Source organism: Archocentrus centrarchus, chromosome 14 (genome assembly GCF_007364275.1).
Source record: "Archocentrus centrarchus isolate MPI-CPG fArcCen1 chromosome 14, fArcCen1, whole genome shotgun sequence".
Lineage (NCBI taxonomy): Eukaryota > Metazoa > Chordata > Actinopteri > Cichliformes > Cichlidae > Archocentrus > Archocentrus centrarchus.
This window is the reverse complement of record NC_044359.1, coordinates 21775212-21795892: the sequence shown is the minus strand read 5'-3', so window position 1 is coordinate 21795892 and position 20681 is coordinate 21775212. Positions and strand designations below refer to the sequence as shown.

At 39.5% G+C, this 20681-nt stretch overlaps 1 protein-coding gene across 1 annotated transcript in view; it reads right to left on the bottom strand.

Moving 5' to 3' along the window:
* The window catches only part of nrg2a (neuregulin 2a), a 71971-nt gene extending 52346 nt beyond the window's left edge, over positions 1-19625 (bottom strand). The window contains exon 1 of the mRNA XM_030746818.1: positions 18914-19625. Within this exon, the coding sequence (XP_030602678.1) occupies positions 18914-19322 (409 nt within the window). The 5' untranslated portion in view covers positions 19323-19625. The remainder of the gene's footprint in view (positions 1-18913) is intronic.
* Between the last annotated feature and the right edge of the window lie 1056 nt (positions 19626-20681).

Sequence of the window (20681 nt, the reverse complement as noted above, 5' to 3'; positions counted from 1 at the left end):
AGCACAAACATGTCACAGTGAGGACACTGTGAGGAGTTTCACACACACTAAGACCAGCTTCTTGGTCAAATCATTTGCATTTCTGTTTTTTGCCTCTCGTGGCTGAGCTTGGGCTTATCAAGCGTCTGTCTTATCTCTTTGTTTGTTTTTCACCAGTGTAGGCTTTTCCTGGAAAACAGGCCACTACGCATGTGTAAACTTAGATCATGCTTTGGCGGCATTAAGCCCAGACCAAGGTGGTCTCAAACTGAGTGAACTTGATAAGTGGACAAGAGAGTGGCCCAGCTGATGGTGCCAGTATGGCCTCACACTGAGCTCTGGCAAGCCAGACGTGGCTGACAGGAGGCCAAGGCTGTGGTTGGATCATCTCGGAGCGACAAGATGACTGCAAAGGCACACAAAAAACCCTCTCTAACTCTCTACAAGCAGTTAAATCCATTGCCAAGCACACCAGCGACTGACAACCTCAGTACCAAAAAGGAGGTCAAAACTAGCTAAAGCTCAAGCTCAAGGCAAGCCACCACCAGCTTAGTGATGGAGGTGCAGTACCAAAGCTTTAGCTTAAAATCTAATAGTTGAGTTTCAGCCAAGAGTATTTATTGTTGCTCAAAAAGCCAAGTAATAATAATAATATCACACTACACCATGTTTAGATGGATAAAAATGAAGTGCTAAGACAGCAGAGCAGGGGTCACGGCTTCACTGACTGCAGTGCAAAACTAAGGTCAAATGGTTAAAAGGACACATAAAAAATTCATCTGTTGAATTATTTTCAAGGTACATTTTGCCTACAGTGGTTTCCTGGCCCATGGCCATTTGCAGCATGATAACTACTTGCTTCTAAGCCTAATGTCATGAAGACAACAAGGGAATGAAAAGAAACATGCCTAGACAATGTGTAGTAAAAGTACACATCCCAACAGATGTGATGGAGAAAAAGCGGAAACCAGGCTACAGGGCTCACACTGCAGGGACTTTCTGTAACAGTGATCTTACTGGCTTTTTACAAGTACAACAGACCTCTGTGAGGAATGCTGTGTTCTCATTTAGGGTAAAACAGCCCCAGAGTTAAGGGGTATCAATATCACAAAGGAGATATTTCCTCTTTTGTCTGCATTTGCTGCAGTGAGGTGATGGTAGTGTGCTGGTCTGTGGGCCAGCTGGGACACATCTGAGTCCCCCCCCCCCCGTGTGCACATACACTACACGCACCCGCGCACACAAATGCACACACACACACTGAAGCTCGCTCTACGCTGCTCGCTATCTTTCAACAACAAGCTGAGCAGGGACCAGACGGAAAGAGGTCCTATTTGTGCAGGAAGATAAATACACTTCTGCACCCAGTCCTGTCCCCTCCAGATTAGAGCAACACAATAATGAGCAGGAGCACTGGTGGAAGGTCAGAAGAATGCAAGGCTAAAGGACAGAGGAACAGCACACCCCCGGCACGCATCATACACGCAGGAGTAATCACGCATACACATGCTTGCTTTTACCTTTTAGAATTTCAGAAATTAATATTTAATAATTACCTAAATTTTCTGCACATAGTTTTAACTACTCAGGTGTGTTATGTCCTTTTAAATATGAGTCAAATGCCTTGGGGGGGTTTACTATCTTTTGCCATACTTCCCAAATCATTTCCCTGGAAAAGCTCCAGGATTTACAACTTGATGGTGTCACAGTTTGTAGGCCAGCTCTCTGACGGCACACAAGGATCGCTTTGTGCGTGGGCGTCAAGTATCTAGGATGATGAAGAATTCAGTAACTGCATACAGTATATATTGTAAATACTGACGAATACAAGCGTTGAACTGTTGACATGTTATTTGTCTGTGAGTCAGCAGTGTCATAATCTTCTATCAACTCCTCCTCTGTATTAGATTCAGTCATAGAGCACAGAATTAGGCAATTTATCTGTCCTCTGCCTATGATGTATATTTTTACTAGTTCTGTTGAGGTAAACCTCTGTCCCAAGTTTGGAGACCCCTACTGAGGGAAACGTTTTTTTTTTTTCTTGGTCCACTTCCAAACAAGCTAACAAGCCATCCCATTCTGTGTAAAGTTGTTTCATGTTAAGACACACATCAATCCACACCTACAACATACCTGAGGAAACAAACCTTCTCTCAGGATATGTACTGTGTGTGTGTGTGGGGTGAACATGGCTGGACACGTCCCTTAAACACACCGGGAGGCGCCCAGCAGGAGTGCCGGCAGCCCCTCTTTTCAACACTTCGGCACGCTGCACACAAACAGTTGCCCTTCCCATGGTCCTTTTGTTCCCTATCATTTTTTTGTTGAAGTTCCTGTCATGGGCACTGTCAGCTTTCTTTGGACATGCATAATCAACAGTCATATTAAACTCTTTTACACAAACAATTTCAGTCTATTAAATTTTACAGAGACTGCATGTCACTGTTCATTCTCGAATCGGTGCACAAATGCAGGCAAGTTTTGAAACTAGCCATCCTACAACCAGCTGACGTAGGAAAGCATGCATATGCTTGCAGACTCAAAATTATAGCAAATGTACTTTAGAGAAATTCAGACAATTATCTAAAGGATAACAAGCACAAGCACTGGCAAGCAACAACATCAAGGTGGGAAATTTTTTTCTAAAACTGCTTGCATTCCTCATAAAACTCAGTGCGAATATTTAGATGAAGAAAGAATTAATCTTCACTTGTGTGTGTACCTTTTAAGAAGGTGGCAACGATTGAAATGTCCTAATTAATAAACAAATAAACTGCTCTGAGGGTAAGTCATGATTCACGATGAACTGCGTACATGGTGCACGTTCCAAGCAACACTCTGTTCAAAACACTATCATCAAATTGTGACTGAATAACACATGCTTGAATCTACCAATAAAACCAGCAGACTACAAGAAACTGATGTGTGATGAGAGAGAAGCAGTAGCCCGGGGCCTATAGTAAAAGACGGCCAGAGAGAGAGAGAGTCTCAGTGAAAGGTTATCATTTGTACTGTCTTTTACTGCCATGTAGTTTCCTGTGAATCTAATTGACAATTTGTTGAGGTGACAGTGTAATGAAGATTCACCCAGAGCTACAAATGGCTAACTGATAAGCAGGTTTCATGTTTAAAAGAAATGCTCCAATAAATCAGCTGTTAAAGCTGTGAATTCTAAACAAACAACAACAACAACAACAAAAAAAAACACAGACACATTACAAATGCAGTCATATTACGTACTGCTTAACGCAGCCTTCTTCTTACTGTTGCCTAATAATACTGAATAATAGTAGTTATAAGCTGTTCTATAGTTCTGCCAACAACTTGGCACTTTATTGATGTTTTTCATTGTCAGTTGATACTACCTCTCACTTTCCTGCCAAAACAAACTGCACTGGCTTCAGGAACACTGAATCATAATTTCCAAAGGAACAGGAAGTGTTACATTTATATTTTCATTATACTGTGGTTGTTGTTTTAGTTTGTTTTTTGTTTTTTAGGAATTAAGTAAGACTGTTTTGACTCCTGACATTTATAATAGCACTTTGTGCAATTTTTTTTTATTATTTCATGTGATTTTGCACTATAAGCTAAAACCGAAGGTACAGATGACACCGAAGATGTTACGCTGTTTACACAAATCTTTGAGACCTTGTGATTGAGGAGCTCTATTCTTACCTATAAACCAGTTTATGGAATATTTATGGAATGTGTTTTCTTCCGTAGTACGCCTGCAGCTACAAAGATCGACAAGCGAAATTTGCGCCTGCCAGCTATATCCTCCTCCTTTGGACTGAGCAACAGTAGACTACTTCTGCAACATGCCAAAGCAGTGTTGATCTCAAGAGTAACTTGCGTGAGCAAAATCATGACCACAAGCCTTTGGTTATGAGCAATTATGATGTTCACTAAAAGTATTCATCCAAAGTGAATCTCACTCACTGTCTGCAGAGACAGCGAGCACCAGACACAGGTACAAAAGGGTTTTACATGCCAGTGTAACCAGTTTAGTATTGGAGCGACCCAAGCAGCTTAACCAGGTTTCAGATCACTGAAAAATGAGCTACCTGTGTTCTTCAGAGTTATGCCATTTACATACACTGATCTAAAGTTAGATTAGTGGGAAAATAATCAGGTTTAATTCTGAAGCTGCTGATCGATGGAAAGAATGTAAAATCTATATGAAACAAGGTTGATAGCCCGGAATTTTTTTTTCCCTGACTTGGTCAGTCTGTTGGATAAAGTGTATGATTTACACTCCTTTTATAACATTTCACACTTAGTGCCATAAATACAGATGGACAACATTGGGTTTTTTGTTTTTTTTTTTATTGTAGTGAATAATTAACATCAGAATCAGAATCAGAATCAGAATCAGAAGGTTTTTATTGCCATATGGGTGAACAGGTTCACAGCATTAGGAAATTGCTGCGGTACTTCGTGCTTACAGAAAAAAACAAATAAGTATAAAAACTATAAGACACATCTTATAGTTTTTATAGCCTCACATCTTTACTGTTCTGTTGTTCTTTGCTTTATACAAAAAGACAAGTCTACAGTCTAATCTTTTTCATACTTAAATTCAATAGAAGACAAAAAAAAATTCATGTTTTCTTTATATTTATGCATGTGCAAAAGTCTTGAGCCACCCAGTGTTTCTTTAAATTTTGCTTCCAAGGAGCCAGACTTTTTTTTTTTTTTTTTTAAGTGGTCTTTGAGCAATACTACTCCAGGCTCTCTGAATGTCTGTTACAGCTTTTCTTTGGACACTGGCTGCTTTTTCTCTCATTTAAAGTTCACTCCGTGTACCTGACCGTGTTCTGAGGAATGTCTTTTTTGTTTGTTAAGCCTCTTAACTCTGACCTTTGAATCATTCAAGCATAAAAAGGCACATAACTCAAGGGATGAACCACTGTTGTGTTGACACGCAACAGACAACTTAGCAAAGAACCACTTTGTTACTAGCAGCCTGTTGCAAAACACAAATAATTAGTCCCCATTTCTTTACTTCAGTGCAGTACCCTTAAAAAGATCTGAAGAAACTGGACAAGTGGGGGACGAAAGAAGAAGCGACAGCCCTAAAAAAAACTATCTACAACAGATGAACAATATCATGTGCCTAAGAAATAGGGAATGATCCCAAACACATTGCCAGTGCAGTAAAAGTATACCTGGATAGCAAGACATTCAATGAAACATTATCAGGCATGGATTGGCCTCTCCAGAGCCCCCACCTCAACATTATTGAAGCAGTGTGGGATCATCCTGACACAGAACAAAACAAAAGGCAGCCAACATCCAAAGTAGAGCTTTGAATGTCCTTCAATATGCCTGGAGAACGATTCCTGGAGACTACTTAAAGAAATTCCAGGAAAGCTGCCTCAGAGTTCAGGCTGTGTTGAAGAATAAAGGCGGTCATACCAAATATTGACTTTCAAGCTTGTTAGAATTTTTTGTTTTTGCCTTATATACTGTAATTTTATGTATGATTGCACATTTAAATAAATCATTGCACCTATTTCATAATGGAATTGAGAGGTGGCTCAGTGCATTTGCACAGTACTGTATGTGCTGTGCACTAAGTGGCTCATGTTTAGACTTCACATTTCATGTCATGATATTATCTCTTTTTATTTACTGATTTCTAATTTAACGATGATACCAGTTGTGAGTTTAAGGGGTTAATTTTGGTGACAGTCTTTCATGGCGTGCAAAGGCGGGGAAAAAAGAAAAAAACATTTTAAATATTTAATTACATCCACTAGCTGCAGCCTGTGAAGGAAGAGTATTGCAGCCCAAGATAGCTGCAAATTACTGAATGATTCAAAAGGCTGTGTAAACTTAAACTGCCTACACAAAGCAGGAAGATACGAGTTATTAATATCAGGCCAATGTAAATGCATTAAATAGTGGTATAAGGTAGGGAAACATGCACTGTAAAGTACGTATGTGTGCTTTTTTATGTTCGTGTTCCCTATTTCACTGGTGATTTTGTGTTTGTTTCTTAGTGATTCCTCTACAGTTTTTTTTCCCTTTTTAAATTTTGCTACATATCTTATTCAGCACTAATTCTAAAGTATTCCTGTAGTAATAGTGTAGTATTTGAAAGAGTTGATTGTTTGTATTTCAGGAATATGCAGCACAGGGCATTCAAGGCTATGTTTTCTACACAACTGTCTGCACAGAGTAACAAGAGGGCATCTTTTTGTCCAGTCTAACACTGCACATGATTGCCTCTCCCTGAGGGACACCATTACAGTTAGTTTAGCCAAAAGAAAACATCCGCTTATAGCTGGCTGCAGAATTAACAGCACCGTTCCAACAACAGAAAAACAGATTCCCTTTGTCATCAAAGTCAAATCCAAATGGCAGTGACTTTCACAGTTGTTATGCTGTTGATATCTTCCGGACTGTGCAGCGACTGTGGCCATTTGAGTGTTTTTGACACTGCTCCAGCTGTAGGGGCAAGGAGCCTAACAACTGCTGTGACATTCCCAACGGACTCATCCCTTTCAACTTTTTGGTGTTTCTCCTGCTTCCTGATCCTGATCATATACTGCCTCATTGTGGTGAAGGCAACATTCTTCAGTGGGTTGAAAAACTCAGTCTAACTGCTGAAAAAGCCATATAGCAGAATGTAAACTGTAATCAGAGTACAAAGCTATTTCCAGCACTTCAATTAGATTGCCATTCTATTTAGTGGTACTTTTTTATTTCTTCTTTTTTAATCTAAAATTACCCTAGTAAGTGTAAATAGATGTATAGATGTTTTGTTACTAAACTGAAGGACAGAAGCTTTAGACAAGCAGTGCAAACAGCCTAATAAGTAAACCCTTACCTAAAGGTGTTTACATGTTCACTATACTTTTCAGAGCTCTCTCCTAATAATATCATCTATCAAGGTCAAATAAAGCTACAGACTGCTTTATAATTATTGACCTACTTATTTTAAATGCATATTCTTAATTTAGACCTAAAAGATGAATCACACACAAACACAAAACTACAAACTGTTGGATTATTACTGACAATGTAGTCAGTAGATTTTTTTTTTTTTTTTAATGCTGATGCTTTAGTGTGGCTTTAAGAGCTTTGGGACATCTGTTGAGGACTGTATTAACATATCCACAAAATAAAAACTTTTTGGACAGTTTTTATTGTGTTTACAACAACTTGACAATTTGAAGTCAACTAAAGCAAGATTATCTTCAGATGTTTCCTCTCAGTTTGAATATGCACCACACACACACACACACACACACACACACACACACACACACACACACACACACACACACACACACACACACACACACACACACACACAGAGTGAAATAGAGCACATGAGAGGAGAGAAAATAATAAGGAATGAACGTAAGGAGTGCAAATCACAAGGGCTGCTCTGAAGTGACCCTGAATCCAATAAGCAGTTAAGAGGCTGGCTGGCTGGCTGGCTGGCTGGCTGGATGGATGCATGGATGGATGGATGCATGGATGGATGGATGGGCTTTACCATCTGAGCAAATAAAATGCCTCATCCACAACTACCATACATGGTATTAAAAACTGGGGTATGCAAATTTTTTGATCAGGGTCATTTGAGTCATTTCTGTTGTCATTATAATTTAAAAAAGGCAAACACAGTTGTTTTTTAATAAAAGTTTTCATCCAACCACTAACAATGAGTGAAAGAAAGGTTTTTGTGTTAGTGTTCATATTCTCTGAAAAATGGCCAAAAAGAATCTGGGTATGTAAACCTTTGAGCACAACTGTATATGCATTATTAGCAAAATTCTATCTGCAAGGTTGGATGATTTGTCTACACTGTATCATTTTCAACCCAGAAATTGTTCAGGGTCTGGTACTGAAGAGATTCATGGCTTTTTTTTCCCGTTGTTTCCTTGGTGGGGTGGGACATGCATTTTCCATAAATGTCACAGACAGTAACATTTAATCTGTTTATGACGCAATCACTTAAGGTGATTAAACAGAAATGGGAAGCTTTAACAAAAGCTTTAGACCAGTGAGGTTGAGATACAGTGCTTACCCTTTGCAAAATCTTTATGCCCTATTACTGTTTTTTGGGGGGGTTGTTTTTGGCTGAGCTGAGGGCCCAGTGCTTAGTCCACTACATAGTCACATTGCACCAAACACTGTGACTATGTAGTGGACATAGTCAAACACTGATCTCATGGGCCCCAAAGTCACAAACACTGCAGTGCCCGGGAGATGCAGCTGTACTGTAAAACAGGTAAAGCAAAAGTAATGACTGCAAATTGCAGCAAAACACAGTAAAGACTGCCATACAAATAAATAATATAAATAATATATTAGCTCTGCGATAGATTGCCCTGAATTGACCCTAAATCGGATAAGCTGTTTAGAGAATGTTTGGCTGGCTGGCTGGCTGGCTGGCTGGATGGATGGATGGATTCCTTGGTGGGGTGGGATATGTATTCACCATAAATGCCACGGACAGTAATATTTAATCTGTTTATGACGCCATCACTTAAGGTGATTAAACAGAAATGGGAAGCTTTAGCAAAAGATTTAAAATGATGAGGTTGAGATATAGCGCTTACCCCTTGATAAATCTTTATGCCCTATCGCTGGGGTTTTTTGGGGGATGGGAGGGCTTTTAGCTGAGCTGAAGGCCCAGCTCTTGGATCACTACATTGTCACAGTACACCATGAGATCCTGCTGGTACTGTGATGCAGGTAAAGAGAAGGAAATGAGATGTATTAGTGGAAGGCGCTTAGTATCAAAAGGCAATGAATCGGGTGAAGGAGGTTTCCGTTTCACGTTCAACCCATGGATCTTTCAACAAAATGCCCCACATATGTGTGTAGTAAACTAATGCCCCATTGAAAAACCATAGAAAACCTTCATTCATCCCTTAAAATGGCCTTTGGCACTAATACTGTACATTAAACTGAGTGCTAGTGTTTTATCAAAAATAACTGTGTCTTCCAGGTTGAATGAGCTGTTTAACTGAATCGCTGATAACATGGAGCTGGATGTTTTCCTCTGAGGTATGTAGTGAGATGTAATAAAGTTAAAGAACAAATGAAGTATTCATACAGAACCTGGATCATTTTATCAGAACACATGAATTTAGGTTGTGTGGCAGCGAGGCAGATCTTTTTTTTTTCTTTCATTTGATATTCTGTTAGTTTCTTGGTTTTTTTTTTTTAATAAAGTTAGATTCCTGTCTTCTTTCAGAGCTTCCTGCTAGCAGCCAGAGGGCACAATTGGGACAATGTGGTTTGGGGTGGTGCAAAATTCTTGTGTGATGGTATTAGGTTGTAATCACTAAGTTTGCATGAGTGCTGCATTCATGTATTGTTCCATATTTTGCTGGAACTTCCATTCATATCTTCGTTGTCCTTGTTGCTTCAGAAGAATCAGAAAACCTTTTTGTAATAATTCACTATCACAATAAAAAAAAAAGACTGTAATAGTATGAGTACTGGATAGTTTTGACTGTTGTTATAGAAATAAAATACAGTGAAAACCCTTCCTGTTAGAGCTATAACACTATAAGATAGACCGTCCTCATGTCCTGCTCTAAATAGTTTTGCCATTTCAAAGGCAGCCTTCAGCCCAGTTTGTGAATTCAAGCAAGCCAGAGATTAATGGAGATTATTGTTTGTGAGATTAGGCTCCAACTGTAAGACTAATCTGCATTCACATCACTAACCAATCCAAATCTGCTTCTCTGTCTGATGGTACATTTCAGCCAGCTGTTTGCAAGCTGCAGCGTTGCAGTACAACAGCCATGATACAAGGACCCATGGTTTTACAATTAAGGTCGGTGCTCTGTATAAAATGTTAATGTTTCTGTAATTATACACAGAAAGTAGTGACCTGTTTGGCAAAGGACTTGCAATGCAAATGCAGGTAGCCCTGCTTGATAAAAGTTGGTAGAAAAGTGCAGCAGAACTTGCAAAACAACTGACTAAATATGGTGACTGAACAGTGATAAGCATATTCTTATGCATATGTTCCATAATCATGTTTAAGCTAAGAAAACAAACATGCAGACAGTCTACCACTTTCCTTTTATTATTGTATCTACTCATATGATATTTTACAGGCTGTTATTTCCCCAGCCTCCCCAGTCTCATGATCTTACTAAATATTTTTAAAGTCTCACTTAAGCAGCTTGCCCTTATGGAAGCATATGATAAATGAGACATAAAACTGAAAGCCTTAAACTGCATGGCATTGCAGACTTGTTTTCATAGTTCTTATCCAGCTGAACTTAGAGTAAGCCCATTATTCTCCATGAGCCCAGACATAATTCTGTATTACTGCATGGAAATTTATAATCATCCAAGGCATTGCTTTGGTGTGTGCGTGTGTGTGAAATCAAAAGGGTATGTTAACACACACTCAGAACTATAGAAAATATCTGTCACACTGGAGCTGTTAAACTGCCTGTAAGTAAATTGGCAGCACTTTTTGGTTAGAGAAGAATTAGGAAGTGATAGCTTCATTTTGTGCTTTGTCCGGAGTTTTCCTTGCATCACTAACAGTGCGTAACCTCAATAACCTATGATACTGTCCGCAGTCTGTTAGCTAATTGACATTCTCTTACATTTGTTGTCTAACAAGCAAGAACCATTTAGGAAGGTGAAAACCCAAAAAGTATATTTTAGCTGGATGTATAATACTTATGGGGTGCTTTCTGTTGTTCTGACCAGCTTGTGAGCCTGGATAACTGGGAATCTTCACAGAAAACTACAAAGCAGCAGATATGACAATTCTATGAATTTGTCAGCTTGCTGGGATGTTGAACAGTTTCAGTAGGCCCGAAAAAGTCATTTTTGTAATTGTAAGTGACATTAAATCACCTGGTACCAATCAGTGCCCGTTCTAAATTACTGATATTAATTTCATTTGTAAATCTAATACTCTATTTGCAGCTAATAGATCATTTTGGCTTGCTTTGTTACCTTACATATACAAAAATTTCACGAAATTGCTATTCCAACAACATGCAACATTAATGAGAATAAAATTACAGTGTGCAAAAGTCTTGAGCTTGAGATTTTTCTTCCAATGAGACAGAGTTTCTTTTTTAAATGATTTTTTGTGTTTGTTTTGTTTATGTTTTCACCTAACTTAAGGGATGAACCAGTGTTGTGTGTACACATAACAGACAACTTTGTTACTGGCAGCATGTTGCAAAAACACATCACTTGTTCCCATTTCTTTAGTTGAATCTATAAACAATGGATAACACAATTTGACAGACATAAAATAGTATTTTTCTACAGTGGCCCAGAGGTGTCAGGTCAAATACAAAAGCCGCAACACAAATACAAAAGCCGCAACACAAATACAAAAGCTACAACACAAATACAAAAGCTGCAACACAAATACAAAACCCGCAACACAAATACAAAACCCACAACACAAATACAAAAGCCGCAACACAAATACAAAACCCGCAACACAAATACAAAAGCCGCAACACAAATACAAAACCCACAACACAAATTTTGGTTTTGTATTTGTGTTGAGGGTTTTGTATTTGTGTTGTGGCGTTTGTATTTGTGTTGCGGGTTTTGTATTTGTGTTGCAGCTTTTGTATTTGACCTGACACCTCTGTATTTTTCCACCAACAAGGTGATTCCCAAATTGGCATATCTCAGCATGGTGTGCAATGTGTCCTTTAAAAAAACTGAGGAAACTGGACATGCGGAGGACAAAAGAAGAAGTGGCAGATCTAAAAAAACTATTGACAGAAGATGAACAGCATCTGAAAGTCATGTTCTTAAGAAACAGGGAAAAAAAATCCAGCAAAGACCTGACACAGGACCTGAGAGATGCATCTGGTCCTTCAGTTTATCCATCTACTGTTCACTGAAGCCTCATCAGAAATGGTCTCAGTGGAAGGGTGGCTGTCAAGAAGCCATTCTTAAGGAAGGGAAACAGAGAGAAAAGGCCGAGGCATGCCACATTACACCAGAACTGGACTGAAAATCAGTGGCAACAGGTCTAATGGAGTAATGAATCCAAATTTGAAATTTTTGGTTCAAATTGTCATCAGTATGTACAGAGAAGGTCAGGAGAGAGGTACAACAGTGAGTGTCTATCTGTAAAACATGGTGGAGGCTCTGTCATGGCTCTGTCATGTTGGAGATCTTGTCACCATCTGATTGGCAACAGCTTAATTTTTCAGCATGACAATCACACACTGCCAATGCGGTAAAAACATACCTAGATAGAAACACATACAATGGAACACCTCCTCACAGCCTGAACCTCAACATTATTGAAGCAGTGTGGGATCATCCTGACACAGAACAAAAGGCAGCCAACATCCAAAGAAGAGCTTTGAATGTCCTTCAAGAAGCCTGGAGAACGATTCCTGAAGACTACTTAAAGAAATTCCAAGAAAGCTGCCTCAGAGTTCAGGCTGTGCTGAAGAATAAAGGTGATCACACTAAATATTGACTTTCAAGCTCATTAAAACAGTACAAACTCTATTTTTGCCTTATATACTATATGAACATATTTCAATAAATCACTGAACCCTTTTCCATTTTTTCTCTAGCAAAATACAAAGAAATGAGGGGTGGCTTGAGACTTTTACACAGTATCGTATAGGAAGCTGCTTGGTTGCTGTTAAGTCACAAGTACTACTCCAAAATAGCATGTGGCAAAGCAAGGAGTAACACAGAACATTTCAATAACTACCAAAACAGAGACTTATCAGTTAGTGTGGTGGTTGAATCCAAATTGCATATGTTCCACCTATCTTCTGCCACTTGTACAGTTCTGCGTTATGGGGGCTAACACAGAGACAAACATTCACACCTAGAGTTGGTACAGTCTTTTGAACTAGCACTGATTTAAGTCTTTGTGAAAAGATTTTTTTTTTTTTTATAAGGCTGGGCAATGCCAACATAATATTTTGGCTAACTGTTTATTGTGTTATGACTCTGTAGACTCTCCACTTAAAACTATACAGTTTAACATGATTATTGCAAGGCTGCACTGATTTTGAATATTCCAAATTCCAAATAACATTCCTATGGAGCAGAAAATGAATTTATATTCCTCACTGCTGAAACCTCAACAAGCATGATCTTCACTCTTCACACTGTAGTGAACTGAATAAAGTACAGGCTTATTCAGTAATAGTAATAACCAAATCTGTGGCACATGTGTCTCACCAAATAAGGGGAATTAATGCTTTGAATCTTTATTTGTTTCATAACTGCTATTTCTGTTATTGCTGCTTTTTTCTTTTCTTTTTGTCTTGGACAACTCAGTACCATAACATAGAAGAGCAACAGTTGGTCTAAAATATTCCTGATTTTAAATTTTAAGGGTGTAAAGGAAAGGCTCAAAAGACACCACTTACTCACTTGCAATAGCTCTGCTGTGCAAACAGGTACAACCATACAACCCTGACCCAAATCAGAAAACCTCAACTCTACCATGACAACTGCTGTGTTACTGGGACAGTGAGAGTTATGGAGACGCAAAAGATAGATATCCTAAATGCTCACGCTGTCACAATAATGGCTTTTAAAAATCTGTCTTAAGAAATGTGGAACACAAGTGTGAGTGATTGTGAGAAAGTACCTAATGGACAAGAAAATGGGCAGCCAATTACTGAAAATGGTCATGCCCCTTTTTTCACAGATCTTGTGACTATACATCAAGCTATGTTGTCAGTGTAAAATAGCCAAGATGAGATTTAATGGGGCATAAATTCTTCATAAATGACCAAGTAAAAAAAAAACATTTCCCCCATACAATCACAAAATATACAGTATATCTCACTCACTTTCAGTTGGGAGACCACAGGACTGACCATTGAAAACGCTTCAGTCATTCTTACCTAAACAAACACACATCCTGTGCACGGCAATAATTTTGCTGGTGAAATACAGTAAACGAACACCTTTGTCACAACTGTTTGCTAAATGGCCCCTGAGACTGACATTGGGGTATAATGACCAACCTGTAGATGCATGTTGATTAATACTGCTGCAAGACAAAATTGGGGGGTGGAAGCAGAACCCAGTATCCATCAGCAGCTGTCATTCTTGTTCTATGTCTGGCTCTTCTAAGGACATCTTCCAATTCACAGAAAGCTATAGCTTGCAGGCAAAACTCTGCCTGTCTACCACCTCAATGCAGCAGCTGTGACCTGCATACAGTTGGACTTCACAGTGACAGATTAATGACAGGGTGTGCATTCACAGCAACAAGTTTACATTGATCTAGTTCAGAAAACCAAACAGCCAGAACATATAAATGCTTAGACAAGCAGCAGTGATATGCATGTTTGATGCATTCTGCAGTACAGTGTGCTACTCTTTAACTCAGAGTACTTTTTGTCATAGGCATTGCACCGATTTGCACTCTATTTTACTGATACAGTGCTCCCACCAATCTGAATACACCCACACACATGCATGCACAAAATACAATTATGTAGGTCTCCTCCATGGGAGTCTATGGATAGACAAAAAGCTGGGGGGTGCTCACCTACCACATTTGTTTCAGTATGCAGGCTTTTGATTTAGGCTTGGCCATGAGGGCCAAAAAAGTATTGTTATGCTAAACAATAATAGCTAACAGGCAGATTTGACATACCCAAAATTACAGTTGAAAGTACAGAAATGTCAGACTCCATTCCAAATGAAACATCCAGTCTCTCTAAGGTAGATGTCATCTTCATCTCATGTCATGATTAAAAAAGTAGTATGCATGACCAGTAACATTTGGCTAGACAGAATAATCATGATATGTGATCTACTCTTCACGTGCCTTTGAAAAAGGCAAATGGATGACACTGTGTGTGCAGAGCAGTCTGCCTCCTGCTTCAGTACATCCGTGCCAAGCCTACAGACACATGCTCAACAAGCTAAAAAAGAGATGTAAACACAAATTGTGCACTGAGCAGTAGGTCACTGTGCCTTATGATGTCATTCCAGTTGTCTGCAGTAATATTGAACATAGTCCACTTTGTATATTTCTTTAATGCAGGTATGTCAGACATGCTTGCGCCTGCCTTACATCTTACGTAAACTTCCATTTAAAGGTGACAACATCAACAGTGACCTGTTGCAGAGCAGCATTAAACTCCAAGGGAATATTGGACATCATGCAGTAATACTAAAAAGCATACCTGACTGAGATGTTTACATGTTGGATAGATGTCTGTGTAACTTTTTTTTTTTTTTTTTTTTAAATACAATAATGTCACAGGTAAAGATGCTGATTCAGTCAGATAGAATATGATCCACTTGAGAACCAGTGTGAGGGCAGCATTTTGATAACTAACATGAACCTGCATTTGGTGCTGATTTCTTCTCTGCTCTGACAGAAAAGCAGAGCAATGAGCTGACTGAGTCCTGTAGAAGTAGTTAACCAGGGGTTAAAACAGGATTGGGCAGGTGAGATCCTGTAGATTCTTCTCTATGTACAGGCTGTGGTCAGCTGACCTCTGGTGCCGTTGTGAGATTCACTGCTCTTTGAGGATTTAGCCAACTGAATTCAACAAGCTCTAAGCAGATGTTACATGAGCTGTCATTCCTGATTTCAAACCACCAGACAATATAAAGTTAGTATAAAAGGCAAATTCCACTGAGTGAATCTTAACAGCATCATCAGCCTAAATTTAAATTAACATATGCTACCCTTCATTTAACCCCACATTGACCATGAACACCACAATCTGCTCTGCACCAGTTCAGCATAGTGCGTCACTGTAAACGTCAGCACAATACTGCAAACTAACAAGTTTAACCTGCACTAAACTGTACTAAACAACCCAGCATTTTCATGCAACCTTTGAATAAGAGAAAATTATGTAATTTTATTTGTTTTGCAACATACTCAACAAAGCACGGATCATGGATAGAGCCAACATCTGATTAGAAACTCTAAAATTAGGACTTTATAAGTAAAATTTTAATTGCCAGTTTATCAAATATCTGCTTAACCTTTACAGAAAATAATCTTTCATCTTCTTCTCCTGTCCAATTTTTCTAACATCATTCTCCATTGTAAATATACAGTAACTGTATATTTAGCTAACAAGACACACTGTGATACAAACTGCACATAAACAGTTTGTGTTTGGTCATATTTATATCATTTATTGTGCTGTGTGAAAATTTGCATTTGTATGGAAGCTTGTTTCTGCCACTGGAAAAAAACAATTTTTTTTTTTTTTTTTTGCCATCCGTACATCAAAATTTCAGGTTATTAGCTCAAAATTTCAAGGTTGATATCTCAAATATTCAACTTGCTTATTCAAACTTATAAGAAAATATTTTAAAATTGAGAAAAGAACTTGAAATTCTGAGTTAATGAGTTTAAATTTTGAGATAATAACATGAAATTTTGACTTATGGATGGCAAAAAAATGCCATCCATTTTTGGGGGGGTTGTCAGTAGCCATCCATTTTTTTTTGGGGGGGGGGGGGGGGGTTGTCAGTAGTGGTAATTTTTTTTTTTTTTAATGGTGGAAAAAAAATGTTTATGAGGAATAAATATAAACAGAGTTCATTCCCAATCCTTTTCTGAAGCACTAGGTAGACACTAAATTTCCAGTGCCACAGTTTATTTTACATCTGTGCCATGAACGCACCTTAGGGATAGGAAGGAAAAGAGGTTGTTTTTAGGGTATAAGCAAGATTATGGGATATCATGTCATTATTTTCTTGTTATTCCATGTCTTCACCTGGAAGGAAGTCCAAGCTGCAGCACAAAAAAAAATTAACTCGCTCGACAGTAACATGTATTATTCTGCCTATCAGATTTAATTATTCATTTACTGAAGGTGGAACAATGCAGTTCTGGATCGTTCCAGCCCACTTTAACCTCTGGTGTTAACTGCTGTGGGTAGCCTAAATTTAAAACAGCCCATAGGAAGTGGAGACAACAACTGTATCACTTAGAAAGTTGTACAGTATGTATGTTCTGTTCCCTGGTTCACACACTAGAGAGCATGTGTATAACTGCAAAAGAGGGATGAATGGCAAGTTTTGGAAGTGTGCTATGAAGACCTGGAATCAATATCTAGTCCCAGACAAGATTGTTTTAAGCCAAAAACACATATTTAGGGGTACTTATATGGCATTAAAAAATAGGCAAAATAAAATGTCAGCAGAAAGTTGTTGATCTTTGGTCCCTGCTGAACAAAATAAGGAACTGAAAGGGTCAAGAGGATATTGTTACTGTTTTTAGGTGAGGAGGAGAGGGGGTCAGAAAATAAACTGTGATGAGATCTGTTAATAAGAAGCACATCATCTTTAATCAGCTACTTTGCTGGGTACTGTGAAATAAATAAAAGGCCAAAGAATTGGGTGTGGTAACTCAATGTGACACAATTTTGATCACATCACTGATGAGCTTTGATAAGCGCCAGAAAAAAATAACAAGGGCTGCTTGGGCTGTTCAAGGAACTCAAAAGGGAATAGGGTCCATTTTGTGTTACCTCTCTAACAAGATGATGAGTTTAAAAGACAAAGTGAGAGGGGAGAATTTGTGTCTCATGAGTACCAACTAAGTGGATTTAAGACAGCAGCAGTACAGGGCATACATCATATTCTAGGCCACAGTACTTCAATGGAAGTGCAAACGCATGCTCTAAACAGTGGAATAAGTGTGGAAGACAAGCTAGCCAGATTGCTACTGAACTGGCCAGCAGAGCACCATAGTCTTAGATACAAGCAAGGGAGTGATAAGAACTATGTGATCTTTAAGTTCAAGTTACAAACACTTGCACTACTTTATAATTAAAGTAGTGGAGGCTCGTTTTACCCTAATGAAGAGCAAGAAGAACACTTGTTCACAGCATTGCTCATACCAGTCAAGTGAAAAAAAATATATATATGTCTATCTACATATGTATACTAATTTATGTATTTGAGGGCAGCCTGTTGCATCACAGTTTCCAATATTGTTCTTACTCAGCAACTTCCACATCCTAAACAAAATGATCAGGCTAGAATATCATTTGTGACATCTTTCAACAAGCTGTGAGGGAAAGAGAGCTTGGGAGAAGGAAAATAAACTTTAATTAATATACTAACATACTGCATTATTACAAACGGAATGCCCCAGATATTGTTTTAAAGTTACTGCCTAAGGTCAGCATCTACAGACCAAAGTCATTTCTTAAACTACCAACAACAAAAAAAAGGGAAAATGCTCAAGTGTGACGCGGTAAAGCTGTTAATTTGACATTTTCAATGAAAGCATCATGTTTCAGCGTACAACTACAACACACTGCTAGCCCTTAACATGTGAGGATGCCTGTCTGCAAACAGTTCTTCTGCTGCTACGCCAAACTGTGGTATTAAAGCATTAAAGCAGGGCGTGAGCCTAAATATAGCCTAGGAACCAATTTGCTTAGGGCAGCGTGATTTTCAACACGTGATACCGGGGATACAGGCCGCTGTCCCTGGTCCTGAAATTGTACTCGCTCCTTTAAATGTTAACTAAGCCAGGAAGATTTTGGAAAACTGCAGTGATTATATGACTCATAAGAAGTAAAATGTGCCTTATAATATGTCTGAAATATCAAAGAATAAAGCAGGTTTGCTGGATGCAGATAGATCAGTACACATAAACTGCAATTCCTCACTAGCAACAGTGCGAGGCGCATGTCTATTGCAGTTCAGGGAGATAGAATAGGAGAGAGAAAGAGAGAAAGAGAGTTTGATTGATCATGTGGGCTATGGGAGCCTGCGAGAGTTGTCGAAAATTGCTGCATAGACGCCCCTTAGGCACCTATCTGGTACCCAGTGACTCCAAGACACGCTGTAGCCATAATAACCACAATTCACCAGAGTGCCTGTTACCAAAAACCCCAAGCCCGGGGCTGTTAATACACCGTTGATTCTTCCGGGTTGGACTTCACCGGTATTCCACAATAGGGCTACATTGACTTACCGCAGTCCTCACATAAGATCCTTCCAACATCCTTTTTTAGGTTCTTTACACTGGTGTCAAGAGGCGCAAACGATGCCTTAAAAACCAAGGGCTCGTCAGTGGGGTCCATGAAAAAAATGTACTTGTGGTTTTTCTTCACTTTGGTGCACGGAGCCTCAGATCCAAATTCCCCCACGGTGACGAGCTGTTCTCGCTCCAGACCCCCGCTGTTTAGGGGCCAAACATCCAGCACTTTGACATTCACACGGTACGGCTCCGCAGAGACGTTCACAGGCGTAGACTGCACCTTGCCCTCGATCACCACGGCGGATTTGTAAGCCTGGTCCTGCAGGGAATTCAAACTCGGGGAGTAGCAGGCGAATGAGACCCCGATGACCAGCATGGATAAATGTACTGAATCAAGCCTCATGCCGCCTGCTTTGGCTCGGTGGTCGCTGGTCGCGTTGCGGCAGGGCTCTTTCGGCTGCGGGGCGATGGCGATGGAGCTGGAGCTGGGTTGAATGAAGAGACAGCAAGTAGGCTCCAGTAGCACGGCAGCGCGGCAGACCTTGCATAAGTGTCCATGCCATCGGGATCCGCTGCTTTTCGAGTGATTTTCAATGGGTAAACAGTAGCTCTGAAACGGAGAAACCGCGGGATGACACTGGGTTTCAAATCCAGTCACTGCTTTCTACTAATAATAAGGCATTGTAGACATGCTAAGCAAGGAATCGACGGATTCACTCCCTCCACTCTATGCTGCCATAGTAGCCTTAACTGCAAGACGACGCCACTCTTATCTTTGCCCAAAAATTGCAGTGGTGGGGTACCGCTATGATGGTTTTCTGTATCATCTGCAGCGGCGAGAAAAGACGCAAAATGCTGCAGTGAACCACAAGTTTGGTAGTCCGCTCGCAAAACAAAAGCCACGTTTCATTCCAAAAAATAAAGCAATTATCTTCTGGTCGGCAGCTATAGCGCTAATACGCCGCCTTCCACCGCGGCTCTCTCTCCGCCTCCCCTACCAGCCACAGACGGAAAGAAAATAATGCCGATTGCCAAGGGGCTCCGTCAACAAAAACGCAGAACTGGAGCTCTAATACAGGCAACCGATGGACCGAAGGGTCGTTCTCCTCACTCCCAAAACCCCGCTACTGTATGTCAATCACTCCATGGTGTTTTATCGGTGGTGACCTCATGTTATAATGAAACAAACGAAATCCAAAATCCATGACTGTCCCTCCTCAAAATCGCATCTTACTGTAGCCAAGGCATCACTCCAAAAATGAAATAGGTTCACACTGACACATACAGTCGCATATAAAGCCCGATGAGCCTAGAGAAATCATATGGCTGCGATGACTAAGGCTGCGAAAGCATTTCAGAGTCTTCAAGAGACTGTTTTGAATGAGTTTTGCGTCTCATCCCATTAAGTCATGCCCTGCATTCAGGTCACATTCGCTGCTCTGCCTTAAAAAAAAAAAAAAAAAACGATGTTGAAGGACCGCATTAAATCTATAGAGCTAAAGAGCTGCAACATCGAGATCCAAACCAGAGAAGAAATATTGTAATCACTCTAGAAGAGCAAATAAATTGGGAAAGTATGCCTCTGTCTGTTTTGTATTTTATTTTTGTTTTGTTAGTTTATTTTTTTATATAATTAAATGTGTTCATATAAGGTAGCACTTTGACAAACATAACGTTACATAACCACACAAATTAACAGAGGAATACTGCTTATCATCACAGCAAATGTAGCTAAAGTTTGCATTTAGGTTAAAACCCAAAC